This window comes from Aquila chrysaetos, chromosome 21 (assembly GCF_900496995.4).
Source record: "Aquila chrysaetos chrysaetos chromosome 21, bAquChr1.4, whole genome shotgun sequence".
In the NCBI taxonomy this organism is placed as follows: Eukaryota; Metazoa; Chordata; class Aves; order Accipitriformes; family Accipitridae; genus Aquila; species Aquila chrysaetos.
In genome coordinates this window covers 11326703-11351426 of record NC_044024.1, presented here as the reverse complement: position 1 = coordinate 11351426, position 24724 = coordinate 11326703, and the positions used below count along the sequence as shown (strand labels likewise).

Genomic DNA, 24724 nt, shown 5'->3' with positions numbered 1-24724 from the left:
CTCAAATCAGCATAAAAAGTGTTAACAGCTACTGGGGGGAATGCATGGTCCCCTGTTCTATGTCAAGTTTTGAACGTGTCCACCCTGATCCAACCAAAAATTGCAAAACCTACCCTCAGCATTTTGTTTCTCCAACAGCACCTACAATTATGTGCTTGCAGGAAGCCCTAAGAAGTGCCCAAGGAACAGACAGTTCCCCTAAGGATCTCCTCCTAATCCCCCATTTTTGGGGATTGGCTTAAATCTTGAAGCAGGAGCCTTAAGATCCTTTCCAGAGTTACTTGCATTAACCATTTTAGCACTATTATTTTTCAGTAGTATTCTTTATCAGGTATTACTGAATATTGAGTATCCAAGGCTTTGAACGCACATTTTCTGGCTGTACACATACTGTGGAATTTCATGAATGAGACTTTCTCCTCAGCATTTTTAAAAACATCCCCCACTTGCTCTCCATGTGTCTAACCAGGCCAGTGGAATCTATGCTCTACACTCCTTCCCCGTTTCTCTTTGATCTCCTTACCTGCCTCCATGCCAAAGCAACCTGACCAAGGCTCTGAACAAGTCTTGTCTTCTGTAAGATCTCTCCTGAGCTGTGGTGCATGGAGCACCCCCAGGGCAGAGGGGGACAGCACATTTTCCAGCATCATCCCAGCTGTGAGAAGGCAGACCTGCTGGAACAACACACTGTTTTGATTCAAGGGCTCCACCACGTTCCTCACAAGCTGCTTCACTGACTCAGGCTGTATCTGCATTCCTACTTGCCTTATATCAAGGCAAGACCCCTTAAGGTACACACTTGAACACCTCTGAGCAGTCCTAAAGAATAACCAGCTCCTGGCTTCCACTCTGACAGTCATGTCCCCTTTGATGGGCAGCTCCAAGCCATTATCTCCTACTATCAAAAATGCTCTCCAGCTGTAGTAACCTTTCTTTTTCTGATGGAGGATTTGGGATATGCAAGCAAAGATAAAAGCTCACTCACATGCTCATCTGTCCTAATTGTCAGCACCTGCTTGTGGATGGGGTGTCTGAAAGAAGAGGGTAGCAGCAAATCCATCTCTCTATTCCTAGAGATAACAGGTAGAGTTGCTGACACTCAAAGATGTTTGAATGTAGCTATATAAAATGAAGAGTCATCTTCTGCACTCAGGTCTAGAAGGGCAAGGAATTAAGGGGCTAGGATGACTCTAGACTAGTCCTGCACAAGTTAAAACTCTCCAGGGTCAGTTTTAGGGCTTGGCAACCCCATGGGTCCCCACACACTGCCAGCAAGTTGTAACAAGGGGCTCTACAGACCGCAGAGCAAGCTGGAATCTTTGTGGGCTGTCACACTGCGACCCTTCCACTTCTGGCCAGCTAAGGGGCATTTCACTGAGGGGTTGCCCTAACAGGTGAGGAGGGCAGATGAAAGAAGCCAAGGGCAAGAAAAAATTACTGGTCCTCACTGGGGAAACAGAACAAACCGCATGAGACAGAGCAGAGGATTACAGGTTTTTATTTGCCAAACGTTCCCCTCTAGTCTAGCACATTCTACAGTCTTGCTAGCACAGATGGTAACAAAGAGCCTGTAATGGTTCAGAAGTTACACTGCTACAGAGAGCAAACAAAAGCAGAGTTTTATTATGTAAAAAAATTTATTGTGAGAAATGGGTGAAAAAGTGCAGAGGGTGGATAATATGTCAGCTAGTGGTGCCTGCCCTGCGTGCAGCAGACGTCTGTGCTAGCAATGCAGAAACCCTTCCTGGGATCACACCAGGTGAAGACTCCACTGTGCTGGAAGCATCATTTCATGGAACCAACCCCATTGCCTTACGAAGAAGGCACCTTTCAGGAGAAGTGACCTATCTTCTACATAGCCAAACCTCTCAAGACACCTTGGGGAGCACCACACCGAGCACCATGGCACCAGCTGCAAACATCCCCTTTGACCACACACCATAATGCTGCCTCAGCCAGAGAACCATAAATGCAACACCATCACCTCTTTCACTTTCAGCTTCTGCTGCCCCTTCTCCCTGCTTTACACCATGATATTAGACGCAAGTTTGATTCCATCAGAGGTTGTTTCCATCAACTACAGACACATGATGGTGTGGGGAGACACATAAAGGCTACTGAAGAGAGGGGATCCCTTTCTTGAAGGGTGAGCAACTGTGGCGATGGGTGGGACATGCTACCAAGCTTTCACAGGGACAGATCTTTCAGGCTTCAGGAGTCACCTCTTGCTTGCTTCTCCTCACATTAATTAGAACATGTTTTTCATTAGACATGAAACTGAGGCAAAACCTAAGCTATCCCTGTTCATGCTGATGTCCCAAAGCTGATTGATTTGTTGTGGTTTTTTTGATAATGGGTCCAGACTTGCACTTTATTTTGGTGACAGTCCAGGACACCACTCCCAAGGCACTCCGACCTGTGGCACCAGACACAGGTTTCTCATTCCTGGAGAAAGGCTAGTCCTGAAGCATTTGAGTGTGGCTATAAATAAGCAACTAAGTAAGAAAATTAACAAATGATGACCTATGTAAAAGCTTTCTAGGCATTTCCTTTGGAAAAGCTGGTTAGTGCTACTTGCTTCTAGTATGAGCCTCATTTATGAATACATCTGGGCTCTGGAACGCTCCCACTGCTTTCATTCCTCTCACCAGGATGATTTGACTGCTGTTTTTAAAGCAGCACAGGGTGGGGTATGACATGTTTTTAGACACACCAACATGGAAAACTAAGGGCTCCAAGAAGCTTTCAATATTCTAAGCTCTCACAGGAAGCTGGGAGTATAGTAAAATATGCTTAAGTTATAAAGAAGGCTCAAGCAATTTGCTAAACCCGGGTGTAAATAAAAGCAATCAAGTCTGCCTTCTACTAGGCTCCATGGGCCTAGTTACCCAAATCCTTCGCAACCCAGAGCTGCATGGTGGCTTCACGCTGTGCAAGATGGCATTTGATCTTCTGGAGATGAAGAAACTTGTTACCCAAGCTCAGTGAGGACAAGGAAAACGCACACAGCGCAAAGTAAGGCTTCATGCCAGGAGTCCCCTGTCCACTCCCCTCAGGGTACTTAATCGAGGAGCATCAATCCCCATGTCACTGGCTGCTCCCCACCCAGCTCACAGCTGCTCTGGAAATTCCAGCCCAATCCTTCATTAGAGCAAAAACCAGCCCACAAGCACAGGGCCTACAGTGCTAATGCAGAATGAAGATCCACCAAGACACTATCCTGAATCCAGCAGCAGTCAGCAAACACTTTGGGCAAGAATACAAAAAACTGGACAAGTATTGAGCAACCCTCTGCCAGGTACAGCCTTTCAGCAAGCAGCAGTTTAGGAACTTTAGTCTCCTGTGTCCTATGAGGAAATATCCCAGGCTAGAAAAGCTCAAGTTTACATAAAGTTATTTGAGAAGGGGCTGGAGAACTCCTGAATTCTCTGCATCCCTGCCCTCCGTGCCCATGATCCAAGCTATCCTGCTACACGTACAAACGAGAAGCTAAGTTGCCTGCCTGAGCCTGCAGCATTACATTCATGGTTTATTGAGCACTCCTGGAGCACCGTTAGTCTTCTGAACACCATCCTCAGCACTAGCACACTCTCAGGCTTCTTCAACCACTGCCAGCTCCTGTTGTGTTGAGGAGACAGAGAGCACCTGCACAGACTGCCGCAAGACAGAGACGTCACCGTCAGCACACTGGTACAGCAGGACTCCAGCCAGAGGTGCTCCTGTCTCCAGTGCTGTCCCCAGGAGGCCGGCTTGGGAGCATGCGGGGGGGGGGGGGGGGGGTGGTGTGAAGATAGGTGCTCTATTCCTTAATAAAAGGACAGGGTCTCTCATGAACTCACACTGTAGGGCACCAACCATGATGAGCCTTGGTGTACCTGGGCTGCAGCTCCTTCAGCTGGAACAGACTGAGGACATGTACTAGCTGAGAGTATGTCAGATCTCTCCAGGGCGCTACCCGAGTGCTCAGGGCCAGGCTCTCTGCAGCCAGAGATCAGGCCAGGTTCCCAGTGCTGTCACACCTAGGGGACACCCTGGAACAGCCTGAAGACAGCACTTCTTCCCCACAGACCAACCCAGCCAGAAACGGCTCACCATGGATATGCAGGTCTGAAGTACTGGTTACTAATATTGTCCTTCCTATTGCTTTGGGTTTTGTTTTCATGAGAAACGAGCTAGACATTCACATATAACATGACCACACACACCGATGTCTTGTCCTTTGATACATGGCTGTGAAGCACAGGCAGCCAGTCAACTTGCTCTGGAGATCATGGGATTCATTTTCCCTCAGGGCCCAAGCTGACAAAGTGGTATATTATGTGCCAAGTAACACAAATCCCACCAGAACTATTAGCTGCAGCCCACAATGGCCAATTCATATGGGCAACACATGCCATCAGGTGTTTGTGGAAACGGTATCCATCTATTTGTGTAATGAACTACCTGCAGTGAGAATGGGCATCCATGACTCAAGTCTGCAAGCCATGGGATCCCAGTTTAGGGTCTGTCTTTTTGTTTGTTTGTTTGTTACAATGAGGCGTGGCCAGACATGCAGACTGTGGGTAAATTTGAAACATACCACCATGAGGTCTGCCACGAAGGCAGCCTTCAAAGCAAAGGTTATCAAACTATTCAAAAGCTTTGATGGCAGAGCATCCTAAAAATAAGACTGTTGAATACTCCTTGTTGCAGGTAACCAGACAAACTGCTCCTGTTCCAATCTCCACTCAAGTGAAAATGAAACGAAACCCATGAAAACAGAGCAGACAAGGTGGTAGAACAGTACATCTCATAGCACTGCATGATATAAATCTTCTGAACAGAAGCCACCGCCACCTTCAGAAAGGATTGGAAAGGCTTTCTGCCAGACCAAGCCTACCAGAACACAATGAAAGCACCACGTCTCCCACAAATCCTGCCACTGCAAACACCAAAAAAGTGGCAGAAACATGCCAGCTGATGTTCTGAACTAACCTCTTGACTCCTAGCTTCTGTCCTGCAAGAAAAAAGAGGCAGGGCAGGATCCCAGGCACATCTGCAAAGGTGTACCTACAGGCTTCAAGTTCCCCAGCAGTAGCAGAAACTTCAGCAAGAAAACAAAAACCTTCAGAAACCAGAAAGCAAGCTACCAAAAAACCAACTGTGCCCTCCATAAGGGCAACCCAGAGTGTCAGCAGATCTAGCATGATCCAGTCCACACCATCTTCTTAGCAGACTAGAGAATCTGTCCTATGTATCAGCTGCAGTCCAGCTACTTAAGGGATTAGCTGAGAATGAGCACGCTGTTAATGATTAGCATTCCCTAACATTGTGCTCTTGGGTTGGTGGGAGTGCCCAGCTGGGGAAAGAGACTGAGTAGCTGTGGCTGAATGCCATGCCACACAGGCACCTTCCACCTGTTCTGGGGAGAGCAGCCATTCCCCAGTTACACTGTGGTGCCCTTCCCACTCTTCCAATGACATCTTCAGCTTCTTGGCCCAAAATGCCTTAGGCCTGTCCCCTCCCACACTGTAGTGTTATCTGGTATCAAGGGGACAGATGCAGCAAATGTGTGGTGGTTTTTTTTTTTATCCAATAATCTCATTTTCAATTAAAATATATAATATATATATTTAAAAAGGTTTAGAAAAGCTTCTATGTAATTTGCAGCTACTTTTACATATAGATTACAATAATGTACAACTCTTCCCCAAGGCGGTTTGAAACCACGGGGACCTGCCAATTCTTTCCCCTCAATCATATACATTATCAAACATCAAATGCATTTGTTCCTAATACAGCTCTGAAAAAGAAGTCTGTCACTGGTACCTTCTCAGAGGGAGAGATGCCTAATACATCTAATGGGGACACACTTAACATTGGCTTCATATTCACTGTAGAAAGTTCCCAGATTAGTAAAAAAATATTTTATCTATAGAAAATGCCCTTCTGAAAAGCAACCAGGGCTCTGTTAAGGCCACACCCAGGCTTTCCATTTCTCTGCTGTAGCAAGACAGATCAGAAACAAACCCAAAATGATGTTTTTATGTCCCAGAAACAGCTATTAGCACCTGTGCTTATTTTACAGCAGCATGGCGTGTCAGGAAAGTGCTGAGAAAAGCATAGGGACTTCTTGAAACATGCTTCTGATTCAATGGGGCTCAGTTGGCACAGTGAAAAACTCAATGTCCTCCTGTTCCACTCAGGTGGACAAGAGGAAGCCTTCTGCACCACAACCACCACCCTTCCCTGCAGAACGACGAATGGACGCTCCAGAGATGGGCACGCTGAAACCACTGAAACCAACCCCTGAAATACCGCACCCTTTTCCCACAGGGCTTCCACCAAGAAGCTCCTTCCAATTCCTCTGCAAGTCTGTGGGATACCAAGTGCACATCTGGTGGCTTAATGAAAACGTCCAACTACTTTGTCCCAGAGGGCAAGCCAAGTGAGAGCAGAGCCTGCCCTCTGCCAGTCTGAGGCACTGGGAGACTTTCTGCCATAGCAGAGAGAGGATAGCCATTGAGAGATTCCTCCAGCAAACCGAACTCTTCACATGGGAAAATGCTATTGCCTGGCACAGAGTCTTCTGGCCGAGGTTTTTACCAGGGCTCCTCTTTGGACATGTAGAGCCCAGGGTTTCTCCAGATGGTCCAAGGCAGGGTCAGGTTTGTAGGAAGAGCCGTGGCACATAACAGGATTATTATTTTTAAACTCTTCCTGTTGCAGCCAGATGCAGGTTGCCCCTTCTTCCCAGGTGGGCAGCCCCTTCTGCCCAAGGTGTGGTGTGCAGGGAAACCAAATCCAACGTGCTCCATTCTTTTCTCTGCCAGGGGTGGGAAGTGAAGTCAGAACCCGATGTTCAAAACCTGAAGGACACTAGGAAGAAGAAAAATAGAGTGAATGGTTAGACCTCAGCTTCAGTGGGAATCCTGGATGCATAGATAAGGAGTTAATTACTATCAATCAGCCTCTGCTGCAGAAAGCATGCCAACTTCCAGCAAAGAACAAACACAGATCATAAGAGACCTTGATCAATGGAGAGTCAAGTGGAGGATGCAACTGCTCAGCTCCAAGCTTCAGAGTATGATTGAGACAAAGAAAAAACAAAAGCATAAAGGTCAAAAGTAAGCACTCCTCCTGTAAGCTGACGGCACCAGAGCTCTGCAAGATAAGGAGGTTTAAAGAAGGACTTGGCTAGCACAAGAGGCACTGCAGGAAAGCAGCAAGGAAGAGAAAAATTACTCTTCACCTTAAGCAACCAGAAGTATCAATTGGTAGGGAAAGGACTAAAAAAAGGATTTTTTAAAGATCACACACTACAACTGTTTATGCTCACCCACTTAAAGAAATCCTGTAGCTACCTACAAGTAATTAAACATTTCTAGATACCTCATTTCCCTGCAAGTCTAAAGATCCCTTCTCAGGTCTTCTGCCTCACCTCAACAAAGCTACCACAACTCGTTCAAACAAGCCTTGTAATAGGTCTAAGCAGATTTAAGACACTGACATAAAACCTCCACTGTAGGTCTATGATCCACTTTGGAAGGCAGAATAGTGAGATAAATGTAGGGCATCCCAACAGTTGCATTCAGTAATAGTGAGCATGAATAAACTTGTGGAAAGGGAAAGAAGCTACGAGAGGGAATTAGCCCTGAACAAGAAAAGACAGTAACTTAAAACAGAAGCCAGAGCAACAGGCTACTTTGGGAAACTGTAAGTTGATGGGGGTTTTATTTATTAATGTTCTGGTAGACAAAAATACAGTGTTTGGACCAAAGGGAATTAGATAGAGCACAGCAAGAAAACCACGAGTCCAGACCAAGCTGGGCAAGGGATAAAGAGTTTTCCAGGCTGTGAAGCTTTAGGGAGTCTAACTGAAAAACTAAAGATCAATAACTAATGTCCACCAGAACAGTGGACAGACTTTACACTCAATGAGACACAAACTGTACCACTGTACAAAAGAGGCAATTCTATTCCCAGTTATTCCTCCTACTGGCTTGCAGAAATACATAAAAGAGGTAGATGAGCAAGCCCAAAGTCCCTGAGTTGCTCAGAAACAGCCGGGTGGCCACCCACACTTCCCACAACCAGAATGGAGGACAATTGCATTAAGTGCTGAAGGCAAGAGTGGTTGCCCATGATTGAGCATCTGCATGCCACCATCTAATTCCAGCTGTGGCTACCCTTTTTAGATGACCTTGCTCACTAAGGCACCCGTAAGTCACCCTGTATGGCTTGCACATCCAGCGCCTTAACCAGTGAATGGCAGGTTTACAACTAAGTGAGCCACAGCTACCATTCAGCAGCAGCAGAAATTGTACAATTTATATTTTTCCTAGTAAAGGAAAGTATTCACATGCTGACTTTCTTCCTCTGTGGCTAATAACTAGGTTTGTGGGTGTTGCATTGCTGCTGGGCAGAGGCAAAGTTTCAATGTTTCATCTCTAATCTCTAAGTAAAGAGCCACAGGGTTCAAACAGACTTGTGGTGAAGCTGTGGACAAGCTCTTTAGGATTTAATTTGCAAGAAGGGGATAAAGTCACATCGGCTTTGAGCACCACGGGTAACATCAAGTAGCTTGTGTCTTTGCAAGTGCTGCAGAGAGACTAAGTACTTATTTCTAAAGATCTTCTCTTGCCTACAAAGATGAATACTTCCCCAGCTCCAGTTTCATTCTGGGTGTTCAAATGAGAGTGTGATCACTGGCATTTTTGATGAACAGTTTTTGCTCAGTGTTACACCCAAAACTGACCCAGAAATCTATGGGTTAAGCCCACAGTAACTACTCAGAAGGACAGCTTTAGGTTAGCGATCACTTAGATTAGCTTTTGCCAATGTGAATTTAACATGGAAAAAACACATTCACAGAAAGGATATGAAAGGAAAAAAGCCTGTCACACTGCAACAGTATACATTGGAACAATATATAGTGGCAGCCATGCTTTCCCTGAACAGTGATTTCCAAACAGGGACCCTAATAACTCACTGCAGTAACAGAATCAGAGAAGGGAGAGATGACACAATCTTGACCTGAGTGCAGACACTGATGACTGTAGCTCACTTGGCTTTGGAACTTGTAAATTTGACAAAACATTTTGCCACCTTTTCCCATGGTCCTTCCTGACCTCCAGGGACACTCCTATTTCTCTCCACGCATGCCCTGTTCCCCCTTTCTCAGAAACCTGACCCATCTCTCTGTCTTGGCAGTGTTTTACACAACACTTGCTCTCCTTTGGGGAAAAAGCTCCCCTTCGTCCCACTCCATGGATTCCAGGATACAGGCAAAACTGAAAAGCTTTGCAAAGCTCAGAAGAAGCAAACATAATCTAAAGACAGAATAAAAGGCTTGAAACAAAGCACACTGAACAGAGCGTCACTTCTCCAAGTGCAGTATTGCTGTTAAGAATTGTTCACCAAGAGGCATGTAGGAGCTACACTTTCTGCTGAAACACGGTACTGGTTCAGAACTTGTTCCAGATCTCACTCCTTTCTTAGTGAGCATGTGTCCAGTGTATTTCCCAAAAAGTATCACTTCAACTTCACGCATGGAACAAAGCAAATCCAGGGTTTTTAACATCAGATAGTTCCTCTGTTTTGATTAAGCAATTTACATGCTAAGTATGGAATAATAATATGGAACAAGAACATAACCAGGCTGTTAAGAGCTCATGTTCTCCCTCTTAAGCATTTGATTACAGCCACATCTTCACCAGTACTAGACTCTACCCTTTGATAAACATTCCCTCAGCTTCTCTGTTTTACACTCTTGAAAAAATAATCTATGCCTGATATTCTGTAGAGAGAGGTCTTGTCTACCCAGCCCAGGTAATTAATGCACCCAGGAATGCAGAACAGTTTGCATATGTTTTGAAAACACTCCTGTGACAAATATTTCACCCCTGCAATGCCAATGTATACCCCAAATATGATGGCCTGCCCTAGCATGGCATGAAAAAAACCAACAAAACAACACAAAAGCTCAGAACAATATCCAGTGGAAACACTGCTCAAAAGGCCACAGCCTCTGTCACTAACTTGCAAACAGTCCTAATGCGGATGAAGGATGCCAATGTTCTGTCAACCAAATTTGTCTTTGAAATCAAAACTGAGTTTCCATATTCCACCTGAAGTTAGGATATTCAATTTAAGACAGCCACTCAGTAATTCAGCAAGAGCACAGTTAAGAAATGCAAAAGACTATAAAAAGCCCCATAACGAAACAGAAAAGCTTGATTGATCCTCCCTCTCTCTACAGTACAGGGACCTGTTAAGTACAGACAGAACACTACTAATAAATAAAATCCTAAGCAGTGTGGTGGGACTTGGAATAAGAGGGAGTTAAATTGTGTTTAAAAAGTCAATATATAGTGGTATATCAATATGTTCACAGGGTTTAAGTACCACTGGCTCAAAGGACAGCATTTCACTTTGTGTAGACCCAAGCACTTGTCTAGAGCGGCTCTACTGGGGCAGAGCAGAAAAATATTTAACTTAATATCTGGTCTCCAGCACGAACAGCAGCAGAAATCACCAGAAAATTTAGGTTGAAATGGGCCTCCAGAGGTCACCTAGTCCAAATTACCTCCAGGTTACTCAGGTGCCTAGGAAAAAGTATTAAGGTCAAGTACATGATAATTTGACTCAGTCTCCATCATTGTGAAGCTCAAGGGCTTCCCACAACTGAAGCAGTATCTGCAATTTGCCCTTACTTCTGCCTGCTCAGCTGGCCAGTATTAGGGGTGGAATTTTAACACTTAACAAATACTGTATCTGCCTCCTAAACAGGAAATACTCTTGGCAAGGCTTCCACTTTCCAACCAACATCCAGCCTATGCTCCAGTCCATAAAAGAAACTGTCCCATTTTCTGTTAGCTAAATGATCTCCAAGTGTGAAGTATGACTTCAGCTCCATTGCTCTAATTCTTCAACTGCCTCAGTGGTTAAAGAGCTTCATATCAGGGTGTCACACCCTCAGAGAATAAGACATTTTTAACCCTTGTTTTCATATACACTATTTGCCAAACTGACTCTAGAAATTTTTGTGCAAATATGAAAGATCACTGAAGAGACAGCTTTGCTGTGCATGGGATAGCACTAACGCACCCTTTCTCCTTCCACCTCCATCCACACTGCATACTCCTGTTACCCATTCCCATTCCAATAATGGGTACATAAGCAATTCATCAGTTAATGCTGATTAACCAGCTTACCAGACTTTACAGACACTATCTCAGATAAGGGAAGGACAGAAGGTCTGCTAACTGAGAGTGATTGTGTCCTGCTACACACAGGGCAAAGCAGGCAGTCATGACACAGACACTCTTTGAAACTACACATACTAGAAAATTTTGCAAGGGTAATAATCACCTGCATAGAAACACAGCATGTGCTTGGCTCAGTTCAACCATTCTGTATATACAGGATCATGTCTTTATTTATGGAATCAGCATATGCTCTCATGTCAACTTCAGAGCTATAGGCATTACATGGCAGAGACCAACGTCCTGTAGTGCAGTCATCTTTGGTAACAAGAGACAACAGGAGTTCCATTCAGATTGCTGCTCTACTCCATAAAGGAGTTTACTACCTGGTAAGTTAAGTCTACCTACCTTTACACAGCTTTTTCTCCTTCTACAAGGGAATGCAGCTCTCCCAGAAGCTTTTTACTCAAAGAGCACCAGTGCTTCCAAAAAGGTATCTTTAACTGCTGCAGAGCTGGGCACAGGACCCATCCCAGAAACTGCTGTTCCTACCATAGAACATTTTACATAACTACACCTACCTTTTTGTGCTCCTGAAGTTAACTTGGTACCCAGGTATGGTTGGAGGCCTGCGAGGTGCTGGGATAGCTGGGAGTAGACAGAATGGGTTCAAAATTAAAGTCCAGTCCTTCTCCATCCATAAGTTCACTGTTGATTATGTAATCCATATCACATTCAAGGTTCTCCATGTACATGTCAATGTCCAGGTCAATAGGCAGCTTGTCCTGGTTCAATCCCAAGGGTGCAGGGCTAGCAGAAGAAAGCAGCAGTGGACTGCCCAGCTGGACTGACTGGGCGGTTGTTGCAGAAACTGGAGCCTTCAAACTGGTGATGCTGGCAGTGTTTTGAGATGTTACTATGGGAAGTGTTGATGGCAAAATGCTGGCACTGACTGGTTCTGCCTGCTGCTCTGTAGGCTTTCCTCGTGGATTGCCTGAGCTCATTTTACTCTGGGCGGCTTGTCCACCTAGAAGCAGAAGAGTTCGGCTGCTCATCCTGTTACCAGTCTGCGGGAGAACTGGATCCACCTGAGTCATCATAACATCCCTTGGAGGCGGAGAGCTGGGTGTCAGAAGAGCTTCCAAGGTCTGAGGGGCAGAGAAATGGCTGACAGAACTTTGCAGTGAGATATCAACAGGGTTAAACAGGGAATTGCCAAAAGTAGTGGTCTGACCAGCTGAATTTGGGCTCCTCAAAGAAAAACTTGAATCTCTCTGGATCTGACCACTCGAGGCAGATTGCTGGGTAGATAACACAGATGAGCTGGGAGACATCAAATTTAAGCCATCGATGAGCTCAAGCTCCTCAGTCACAGTTGGTGGAACATTGCTAGATGCACTGGAGTACACTAAAGAAGGAAGCAACTCTTCATCGTGGAGGTCATCCTGCTCTGTCAGGATAGGAGAAAGTCTGGCACTAATGGTGCTTGCATTGGAACTGGTTCGAGGCCGGAAGGTGTTCCACATGTCAGAGTCCTCATTGCTTCTTGAGGACGGGCTCCCAGGCCACTTAGGGAATTGGGAGCCAGGACTGTCAGCAGTGGATTCTGGAGCAGACTGGAGAGGAGGCTTCTTTTTGGATGCTTTACCTCTGACTTTTGCAAGTTTGCTGCTGTTGTCCATGGAGGCAGCTCTTCTTCTTGGTGCTTTTCCACTTTTACCACCCTCAGGATTGAGCATCCACCAAGAGCTCTTCCCTGTGGCTTCATTATGGACTTTAATAAACTTGCTGTGCAGGGACAGGTTATGTCTAATAGAGTTCTGAAAAAAAAAAGCCAAAAAAACAAATCCAAGATATGAGGACCTGACAGTTGACACACCTCCCACCTAGAAACCTCACAAGCATAAACACATTCAGACAGTATCTAGAGAAGAAAGTTATAACAAAGACATACCCATAAAAACCTGCTACTTCTGCTTGCACGATTGACAGCAACTAGCAAGCAGTGCCATGTCTCACTGCAGCACGGAGGGTGAAACTACAGTGACAACTAGCAGCTTCCAACTAGCAAAATACTAACACAAAAGAACTTTTCAAGACCATACAGAATCTGCAAAAACTAGGCATACCATAGAGCAAGTAAGCAAATTCCCAAACACAGCTTGCAACTTCAAAATGAGCCTGAATTTGAGCTAATACTGCTCCCATCCTTCTGCCAACTCTATTAGCCAGCATAAGCCTGGCTGAAGTTTTTAATTTTTATATGACTAGTTTTCAGACTGATTCAAGCACAGCATAGCAGTGAATCAAACAGACTGGGTGAAGAGAACACTTCTAATTCAGTACGCCCATTACCATCTTCATCCCAAAACCAGAGAAACGAGAGAAACTTTGTGGAACAAGAGTCCTATTAATCCTGGACCCTGCCCGCCTCACTCTGCAAGAAGACAGTACGCCTTCCTCTGTGTGCTTCTAATGCGGTAAGATGTTCAGCAGATAGTGCACTCCCACACAGTACATGCCAGTTTTAGCCTATCCCATCCTTCTGTTTGGCAAGGCACACATTCCTTGCCTCTCCCAACTCCCTTCTTTTGGTTTAGCTTTGCTGGAAACTGCAAGCTAACATATCTGTACACCATCATCAAACTGAATTTTCATCCTGCAACTGATAAACTCCCTGGTATTTTAGAATCAGCAAGCAATAATCTCATTGTTTGAGCAGATCCTCCATAAACATCCCCTGAGGCCTGTGTCATGCATTTGTTTGATACTTGCATTTAATTTGTTCAGATGGTCAAATTACACATCATTAAAAGGTGCTACACTGGTAGCATAACAGTGGTCCAAGAACAACATCTTTTTCATATAAACTAAAAGGTATATAGCAGCCTTCAGCTTTCATGCATGCTTTCTTAATTCTGAACAAAGTGAACTCTGCTTTTATCATCTTTTCCCACCACCTCTGAACACAGTTCTTTCCTGCCTGCTGCTTTCCCTCTCCCCACCCTCTTCCTCTCAGACAAGTCCTCAACACGCTAATTTTGGCCACCTCACCAAAAGTACTATCCTAGAACAAAGCAGGTGTAGATAAACAATACAGGCAAAGTGGAAAGTTTTCATGGAGAGGGAAGGAGATGTGAGAACCACTCTGCGTTAGCTTCCATTTTAACTTTTGGCTGTTGAGGACTTGGAGAAGACTGGCTGCTTGTGATCAGTATCAAAGGATATGTATGCTCTTACTCAGAGAGCACCCCAAGGGTTACTGTGGAGCCAGGGCCTGATAGAACATGTGTCAGTCAATGCTCTGACACAGTTCTATTATTTAAGCTGTTCACAGTAATAGCTATACTATAGCTAAACACTCCTGCCTGGCCTCTTCTCTAAATAAAGCTTTCTTTTCCTTCAAGTCTCAAAAAAAGTAATTCAGACTGGCCCCCTGTCTCCTGGAAGGTTGCTGCTTTCATTTCCAAAGAACCCCCTCTCTTTCCCCACATAAATGTGCATGACTTTGAATGCATGTTGCTGCAGCAATAAGCAATAAGGTTTTCACTAATTCTTCATTTAGTCTCCTGAAAGTAATCCCTGAACTCATGATGACACTCAGTCCCATCAGGAATGGCCCAGTAGCTTGTACACACAGTATACATTTGGAGTCTCACAACCACCTGATTTTAGCTTCATTTACTAAAATGGAACTTTAAACCAATAGGTTCAGGATTTCAAAATTTCACAACTAACTATATAGTTTTTTCTTCTCATGCATGGCTATAGCCAGGTTTTAATTCCTGTGTCAGCAAAAGCACACTGCACTGGTACAAGTATTTCAGTAATAATGAAACCTCAAGAAAATTAGAACCACTTCAGGTATCCTAAGTGACAATTTTAGTATCAAGTTTTCTAGTTTTTTTGGCTGAAAAGCAGCTTGAAATAAGACATCTTGGAATAAGACTAGGATTCACATGAACACAGATATGCAAAGCCTGGTACCTTTTATGAAACAGTCTCAAAGTGCTTCTACATGTTACTGCTAAACTGTCATAACGGCTAATAGCTGTAGAAACAGGTAACTGCTGTACCACTCCTTCCTTCCTCATCTTCCAACTCTCCTCCTCCCATAACACAAGCATCTGTGACCCTATGAGCTGGTTCAGAGAGCTAACCCAACCTAAAAGCAGCCCTGTCCTTCCTGAAAATTACTTTTCCTGCCTCTGTTATCTCTGCCTGGTTTTTGAACTACCTCACTGTGGGGGTCAAGCGCTGACAACTAAGGAAGAGAACAGAATGGGTGGCTGGAGGCAGAGGAAAAAACCTGAACACTTCTTACATTAGGGTTAACTGCTGTCAAAACTTCAACGCCTAAATTACCACTTTTGCACCTCTCCTGCAGACTTTGCGAGGCAGCTCACCACTGCAGCGGCAGCACCCAGAGCCATAACACACCCGCATGACTGAGCTTGCCTGCATACTGGAGACTCAAGTTGAGAGAGTCCCAAAATACAACTGAACAAATGCACCTACCAGCCTGGGTGCTGTGAGACAGCACAAGAGATTCACACTTGCACACCGCATGCTCCCCAGCACAAGCATGCATCTGCTAGAATGATTTAATACACCTAACATATGGAGGGCACCCTCAAATCTCATTGAGAAAGTAAAGGACAAATCAATTATGCTAAAATAATCACAGAACTCCAGGTCAAACCTGACAGGAGAGGAAATGACAGAGTTCAGTCACCCAGGCAACCCTGACGTATTTCCTTTCTCAATGTTAAGCAACTCAAACCAGAAACATATAGATGACGTTAACTTTTTAGACACTCAACTTCAGCAGTGCATGAGGATCTCAGTTGGTCTGAGCACCTGCAATCCACACAAGGTCTTGGCTCTGCAAAGTCTTTGACCATAAGGAAGCATGATGTGAAAGAAGAGGCACAGGCAGGAATCCTTCAAATCCTTAGGGACCTCTTCAACAACTAGTTAGGGGTGCTTATTGCTGTTTATTCAGATATCTTATAGAGGTTCTTGTGGCTGTATGTTAAGTATTGCAGTGAAAGAAATGCCAGTCTGTGTGTCTAATCCATCACAGATCAAAGATGAGTCCTGTAAACCACATTCAGACAAAACCATTCTGAAATTAATGACATGTTACGCAAAAAAAAATCAAAGTTTGGCTAGAGACATTTATTGTACACTGAAGGGTGGACCATTCACTAGGTCCCAACCACTGTGTGTACAAGCTAGGGTATACAGACCAGCCACAGAAGCGTGGCTAGCAGCATACACAAAACTATTTCCTAAATCTCAGTTACCACAACATTAAATCTTCTTCTTTGATAAAATCTCCTAGCCCTGTTTAAAGGACAGGAACACACCTCGCCATTGTACCAGGCCTGCCCCCACACCAGCATTAGTGCTGCTGTGGACCCTGCCCAGCACCGAACAGTGCTTTGGTCTCAGGATGGGCAATTAGCCACAGGAGCTGGTAGCACAACCAAGCAATTATCCCACCCTGTCAGCCTTCTGGACTATTGCCATAGACACCAAGATACTATCAAAAATGCACATGTGGGTCATATAGAAGACAGAATGCCAGTGACATCCTTCCCAGAGGACTACATGGCTTTGTAGGTAAGGCCAAGGCTATCTACCGTAAAACTGAAGTTTTACTCAAAGCAGGTCAGAACATTCAGAATGGTTTGTTCAGACTTTAAGGTTCCTCACACTAAAAACAAGCTTAAACTCATGCTCCTGTGATGTACTTTCTTCTAGGCACTGATGTGACAGGAGCAGAAGGAGGCTCTTGTGCCCTGCCCAGAAGAGCTCGTCCACGCAGCAGTGGTGCATGACCTGTGCTAACAGGGCGCTTGGGGCCAAGCACAACTATGCTGAGAAAGACAGAAGAAGCAGTAGCTATCCTTGAAAATTTTGTGCTTGCCCACATTTGCCTGGACTTTCAATCACTGCTCCCTAGGGCCAGGGCCATTCTCCTGGGAAACATCCAGTTTCTACTACAAACCACAGAGGCACCAGATTTCTTAACAAAAAGTCTCACTCAAGAATGAATGACAGGAAAAACAAAATAATATATGCAATCACTGCAGCTGCCTGTAATACACTCTCACTGCCTCGGAGGCATACAAAGAACATGGTCACATCCCAGCACAGGGCCGTGTTCCAAAGCCAGACCTATAATTGTGCCAAATTATCATTTGCCATGGCATTCTTGGGAGGCTGCAAGGGGAGAACGCCCTGCCTGCTGCATTTGTCAGTGCCTGTCTCAGCACTCACCCGGCCACTTGGCTCCAAAGGCTTCAGGAAAAAGTCTTCGTTGCAGAGATTTTGTAAAGTTACACTCCAGCAAGTAAACAACTGCTCCAGAGCCAGGGAGCTAAAACATTTCCCCAGCAATCCCCATCCAGAAGGCACACGTGAGCACAGATACCAAGCTCAGCAGACAGGGAGCTGTATCTTAGGAAGAACATTTTCCTTCCTGTAATCTTTCAACAGGAGCCCAGAAGAAGAAAATCCTAGCTCTCTAAAAAGCAAAGACTGAGGCAATCTACAAGTTTACCAAGACAGGCAGGCATATACAACAAAAGCTGTTCAGGATTAGATAGAGCAGAAGAAACTTGTTGGAACAAGTAATACCAGCAGTCCAGGAGCAGCCTTCTCCAACGACTGCCTGGTAAATAAGCTGTGCTGTAAGGAATAATCTTTCAGCAAAGCAGCTTTCCAGAACAGACTGGCAGGGAGCAGGAAAGAGTAGCAGCAAAATCTTCAGGTAATTTGACTGGCATGGCACAGGGCAGATGGACTTTTGCCAAAAGACAAGCTCTCCCCAACTTTTGAGGGGGACATCTACATTCCATAAGGCTTCAAATGAAAAAAATAAATCTTGCACTTCCATACTTATTCAGGGCATTACACCTTGTTTGGGAGAAGGGGCTGTTAATACCACTTTAACAAGGGCTAAGTATATGCCTCTACATTGCAATGGTAGGCCCTCACCACAGTTGACCACTCATCATTAAGTTTTATCCCACCTGAAAAATAGGACACCTGGTGACCCCACACTTGCACCATCATCCTGCTCCCATGCACTGCCACCAGCCTCATTTTCCACACCTAACACTTCACCACCCTCCTGTCCACAACATCCTGCCATGCCCAGCGGCCTTCCTCCCTCCTCACCAGGCCCTCACCTAGGCCAGACTACTTGCTATGGCCAGACCATTTAAGGATTAATGGGATTATAAGGTAAAAGATTCTGTTAAAAGAAAGACTCATGGACAAAACCTACCCATGCTCCTCAGGTTTCCATGCTAGACTCTTCACTACAGCCTCTGAACAACTGTTGTTCAGCTTCTGTTTGTTATTTTCCTCCCTGCTTTAAGGAAACCCAGCTAGGTTGTCAGCAGCAGGGACAGAGAACACCTCCCTGCTGCCAGGACTAAGCACTAACACCACATGAATACATTTGGGGGCATATGAGGTAATTGCAAGAGTCCAGCAGTTTCCACCCACCCTCAGCTACTCTGGATTCAAACAGCCAGACCCTCCATCCCCTTGCAGGGCAGCAACTTCCAAGAAACCAAAATAATCCCAACTTAATGGAAAGCAGCACCTACAACATCACTAAAGATTAACTGGACTCAAATTAAGTACCAACAATGACAGCAATAACATCACTATTCCAATTCGATTTAGCAATTCTTCATCTTTAGTGTCAGAAGGTTTCATGGGGAATTGTATAATTTCAGGCATGTGAACTTAGGAGTAAACACTATGGGCTTTCTCAGTGCAATCAACAGAAAGTAACCGTCTTCCTTCACAGACTGAGGTCAATGGCTCTGTGCAGAAGAGCGAGACCCAGACTCTGGACTGAGCCTCCCCTATGGGCTGAAGGTTGCACAGAATCACACTTTGTTCAGAGCTAAGATGTGGAGTTTAAGTTTTATGTTTCTTTTTGCTTTTTGGCATCAAGTCAGTTATGCCCCAGTGAGCAAAGACAGGAAAATATTTTGAATGTCTTCTCAAACCATCATCTTGAAATTATCATTATCAAAAGTAAACCTGTGTAAAGTGTTCTCACCAGGTGTTCCTTTTCAGATAAAGGGTTTCTTTGTGAAATTAAAGAAAGCTCTCCTGATAAGTGATTTGGCCCTTACCTGTCTATGTTAAGAAGCTATGATTCTGACAAGTCTGAGCCAAAAAATCTTCAAGGATACAGGCACACTCCAGCACAGCCCAGGTGGATATAAGCAAACAGCTAATGTGACTATTTTAGGAACTGACCATTACTTTTTTGTAGGTCTGACAACAGAAAAAAAACCCAAAAGCTGGCTAAACAGCAGTCAACATGCCAATGAACGATAAACTTTTCATCTTTACCAAAACAAGTATTCATATAATTTTGTATCCACTGAACTGGAATTTATTTGCAGGGCCTAAGGATAACATGGCAGAACCTACCAGCTGCAGCACAGCAGAAATAGTCCAGAAGATGGAAAGGCTTGCTTTTGTCTGCTGGCCTATTACTCTTTCATGGAGGAACTTCAGAGGGCCACAGGATGAGCAGCTGCTCTAACCTGAGGGAGCTCTGCACATGCTTGCCAGGAGGTCAGACACCTTCAGCTCTGGGAGAGGCCGGGGACCTTCAGAGCCAGCACTATGGCACTGGAAGCTGGTAAAGTCACTCTATCATCATAAACTGAATTGCAGGGTACATGCAAGGAAGCACCTGGGAGCCCTCAGCCAGGTCCCCCAATCCATCTGGTCAACAGTTAATATCGACTATGGGCAATAGGCATATAACACAAGCACAGAATGAAAAGGTTTAAAGTAAAATGCTGTCCACTGTAATAAAGATTAAGAGCTAGCTGAGTTTGCAGATGGATGACACCTTCTGTTTCAGACAAGTGGAATGCTTGGTAATTTTAATGTGTAATACAGCTACTTGAGTTGTTGCACATATGTATGTGTATATATACGTACACATTTGAATCGAAGTGAATGAGAAGTACCAGAATGCAGAGGTGTGACTTCAGCCTCCTATAACTAATGCAATACTGCAGAATCATTTGTTCTTTCCTTTACATTGCACGCATAGGAAACATCTGATTTTTGCTTCAGCGAAGTGTCTTTGGAGGATGAAAAGGATGGTTTTAAAGTTCATTCTGTTCCTACAAAGGGAAAGACAACAGCTTTGGGAGAACACACAGAATGTTTCACGGAGAAAGACTAGTCCTTAACGTTGCTCCTCACTGTGTCAAACTTACTCATACTCATGGATGTGAGAAATGCAACAACCAGTCCAAACTGCTTCAGCAGGGTTTATGCACTTCTACTTTATTCAAAACCCTCAACACCTTCCTCCCCCAAGTAATCTCAAAGCCAGAAGGAATTATCCTCTTATCCACAGAGCAGCTTGTAGAGCACCAAGGGGAGGATTACCAAGAAGCCCCACGACACACCCCTGCAAGGACACTTCTGCCTTTCAAGCTGGTTAATTCTTAACTTCAGCTGAATCACTGCAGGGAAAGGACAGACTGCACACCCAGCAAATCCGTCCTTTACAAAGTGCTTGAAGCAGTTCAAGAACAGCAAGCACCACCTTCCTCGAAAACACAGATTCTTCCGGAATTCACAGAGGTTACACCCTGGCAGTCCGTAACAGCTGTATTTCCCCCAATTGTATAGTGGAGTAGGACAGCTGTAAAGTAATTATGAAGCAACAATGAGTTTATTAACTAAAGTAGATTTTTTAAAAAGTTTTTAAAGACACATTTCTTTTGATTTCCCATTTTAAATTCTCTATTAGAACTACACTACATACAAATAGGACATATTATCAGTATGGCTCTGCCCAAACAACACAGAAATACCAGAACTCTAGGAGCTGTAGTACTATCTTTAACAGGCATCAAAATGCTACATCAGCATTTAGCAGCAGCTCCACATTAATTTCCTTTACCCAAACTCATTCAGTTCAAAACTGAGAAGTCAATAAAGCCAAGACAACTCAAGAAGTTTTTCTTTTACTTTACAAATTAAAAAAAGATGCAAGGAAAGATTCACAGCTCTAAAAAAACCAAGGAACAGTGAAAACAAAACACCAGGCAAGTCCATTCCTCAACTGAAGGCACATCTTTTGTTTATTCAGTTTGTCTTAAATACAAAACATGCACCTATTAAATTTACTCTAAGTCCACAAAATCAAATTGAACTGATTTGATTGATTCCACATCTTTAAAACTGTAAACGTCTAACCTGCCTTTATCTAATGCACCTTGATGCAAATAGACTAAAGTAAGTAAAAGAACCCAAACCTGTTGCAAATCTATATAACTGCATATTAACATAAAGCAAGACTAGAATTCAGAGCTTTATGGTCAAACGCGATGGGGCACGCATCCTGCCAAGCCCTGCCACCAGTATTTGAGAGAGTGAGCAGGGAAGAAAACGGAGCAGAGGGAATATACCACAGCCCCCTTTGCCTCTCCTGGGCACGTAAGATTAATCGCATATCCCCACATACCAAGCCAAACTTTGACAATATTTGTTAAAAACGAAACCAAGTTTTAATGAGAATTTCCCCAGGCATTTAAACAGTTCCAACTGTATTTCTATCATTGTTTTCTGTTTGCTGGTTGAAGTCAAGGGTTTTAAATTGCCCTAATCATAAGGCAGGCTGATTCCCACCACAGCTGCTGTGGTTCTGCCCTCCCTCATCTTTCCTGGCAAGAAGTTTCTGTTCTCTTCCCCTACTAAAGCCCGCTTGAGTTAGTCCTTTCCCAGGCTGAAAAACTACAAATGAATTTCACACTGAAAAGTCATCACAGAACAGCTACAGCAACAGCATCTGAGCAGGGACCTCAACCCTCATATGTGCACAAACTCTCATCTCTGCCTTTCTGCAAGTTAAATCCAACTATATGTTTCCCAAAAGTGATACATGATTAAAACACAGAGTAAAACCAAAGACTGGTAGTCCCATTACACACAGATGAATATAACAAAAGAACAGCCATACTCAATCAAGCCAGAAGTCTACCTATCCCAGCACCCAGTCTGGCAGGACACTTCACTATATTCCACCTTTGCCATGATATCTGGGGATGCATTTCAGAAGCCACGCTGAACTTTAGTCTCAGGCCAAACAGATACAGACACATTCCTGAAGAAGAAATGCACCAGTTCCACAAACTGTCTGCCAAAATAATGTGACTCCACACAGCAGCAGCAGGACCAGGACAGCACGCCTAGCCTGAGGACGCAAGAACTATCTTCCAGTGAGACCACCAAATCTTCTGAAGAAAATGCACCCAAGTGCTATCCCAAATCAGAACTCAATAAGGAGGATTCAGTGTGCACAAAAAAGAAAAAAAAGCAAATTTTTGTTAAACTACATGCACTCTCCAGGAACTGTCTGTGAGACAGATAAATGGCAAGGGTGAAAAGTTTTGTATTGACCTGTGCCAGCCTAAGCTGTGACAGCTGCGTCCGTCTCGCCACGTTCCTACCCTCTTTCGAGCAAACATTTGCACTCATGCAACCACATGTGTGCCACTTCAGAGAGCTGAGCCAGCTGAAAGCTAACCTACCAGAAAAAGCTATCCATTTTCTTTTTTGCAAAATTAACTCTCTGTGCTGACTTACTGCTTGGTCACATAGGCAGAGGAACACGTGGCTGGAGTCACGGAAGCCCCAAACCACACTGGCTCAAGCTGCCGCGGAACTGCAGCATGGACAAACTGCTAACCAACACCACAAATGGAGAGGTACACTGCAAACGAGAGTGTGGCATTAAGTGTAATTCCAGTCTGCAGCGAAAGCAATATCACACTCTTTAGACTCCAGTCACCATGGCATCCACTATGATATATCAGGACAGCCTGAGGGACTATTTCGCAATCCAGCTCTCACATCTCCTCTTCTCTTTGCTGGAGTTCCTTTGACTAAAGAGAATGGGACCACCAGGCTGCCACCTGCAGAGGACAGAAATGGAGTTTAGCTCTTTTAATAGAACTTTGCACGTGCCTATGTCCAGAGCGAGAAGAGAAGACAATGCCGAGACTTTGGAGAAGTACATTGCTTTCCCTTTTCCAAACTCCAGCAGAGGTCCCCAGTCCCTGCACAGCTGCAGCACCACCACTGCTCTGGGACACAGCACCCTTTTTAAAGGGAGTCTCTTGAAAGCCAAGAATGCCTGCTATGAAACAGTTATTTATATTGAGCTTTAGCACAGTCAGGTGACAAAGAACCGCAGCCTTGTATTTAAAAACCCTTCAACTGGTGCTTCGTCTTGCACAGAAGCTTAGCTACAGCCTTTTAGCTGACCCTCGCTCCTTTCCTGGAAAAGTTTCCAAACACAAAGGGCACAAGGAGCAGCCTCACAGGGCCACGCTGCAACCACCCACGCAGAGAAGCCCACTCCTCTCTGCTCCAGCTGCACAGAGCCGGAGCTTGGGCTGGGTCCGAGAGGACCCTACCCCACACTCACGGGCGGACAAACCTGCACCAGCTCAGCGGCTTTCGGCAGCGCTGAGCCCCAGGCCGCCGCGCTGCAGCGGGGGGCGGGGATGAGGCGCTGGCACCGACGTCGACCGCGCAGAGCCCGCCCGGCGACGAGGAGCAACAGGTGAGCACGGGGCTGCGCGGCGGGGAGGGCGGCCGGCCGGCCGACGCAGGCGAGAGCACCAGCTCGGCAGCTGGGGAGCGGGACGGCGCCTCGGGCGGCCGCTCCTCGCCCGGCCCGCGCAGCCCGCCCCGGCCCCGGCGCCCCGCCGAAGGCCAGGCCCGACCCTCCCGCCCCGGCCCGGCCCGTCGCGCACCTTCCAGCCGGCGGAGCTGTTGCTGTCGCCCTTGTCCTTGAAGTAGGGGACGGAGCGGACCATCCACTCGTAGATCTGCGCCAGTGTGAGCCGCTTCTCGGGGGCGCTCTCGATGGCCTGGCTGATGAGCTCGGCGTAGGACTGGTTGCCCCAGGCGTTGCGCCGGGAGCCGCCCTTCCGCGCCGCCGCGCCGCCCGCCCGCGCCCCCTCGGCCCGCCCGGGCCCCGCCGCCGCGCCACCTGCGCCCTCCTCCGCCGCGCCCGCCGCGCCGCCCGCCTCCGCCGGCGCCGCCGGCAGCTCAGGCCGCGGCAGCGGCCAGGTGCAGGAGCGCGGCCGGCTCTGCGGCTCGAAGTCGGGGTCGATGTCCGGCGCCGCGACGGCGCCGCCCGCCTCCGCCATGGGCGCCCGCCTCAGCGCCGCCACCGCCGGGTCTGAGCCGCTCCGCCGCCGCGCATCGGCCCGGCCCGCTACCCCTTTGTGAGACCCGGGCCCCACCGCCGCCGCGCCGCTCTGTTTACCAGGGAGCAGCGCCGCGCCCTGCGCCTGCGCGCGCGCGGCACGCCGGGAGCGGTAGTCCCCGCGGGGCGGAGGCCGGCGGCCCGGCCGGGCCGGCGGACTACAATACCCAGCGTCCCCCGCGCTGGAGGGGCGTGGGTGGGGCGGGGCCGCGGCGGGTGAGCGTGGCAGGCTGTGCGCCCGCGCGAC

The 24724-nt window shown here is 46.1% G+C and overlaps 1 protein-coding gene across 1 annotated transcript; it reads right to left on the bottom strand.

The window, feature by feature from the left end:
• Nucleotides 1–1482: 1482 nt before the first annotated feature.
• On the bottom strand, nucleotides 1483–24557 carry FOXO4 (forkhead box O4). Its single transcript, XM_029996898.2, has 3 exons — nucleotides 24020–24557; nucleotides 11768–13006; nucleotides 1483–6858 (listed from the first exon to the last, which is right to left on the bottom strand). Exons 1-2 carry the CDS (start codon nucleotides 24416–24418, stop codon nucleotides 11786–11788), a joined length of 1620 nt encoding a protein of 539 aa, XP_029852758.1. The 5' UTR covers nucleotides 24419–24557; the 3' UTR covers nucleotides 1483–6858; nucleotides 11768–11785.
• Nucleotides 24558–24724: the final 167 nt, after the last annotated feature.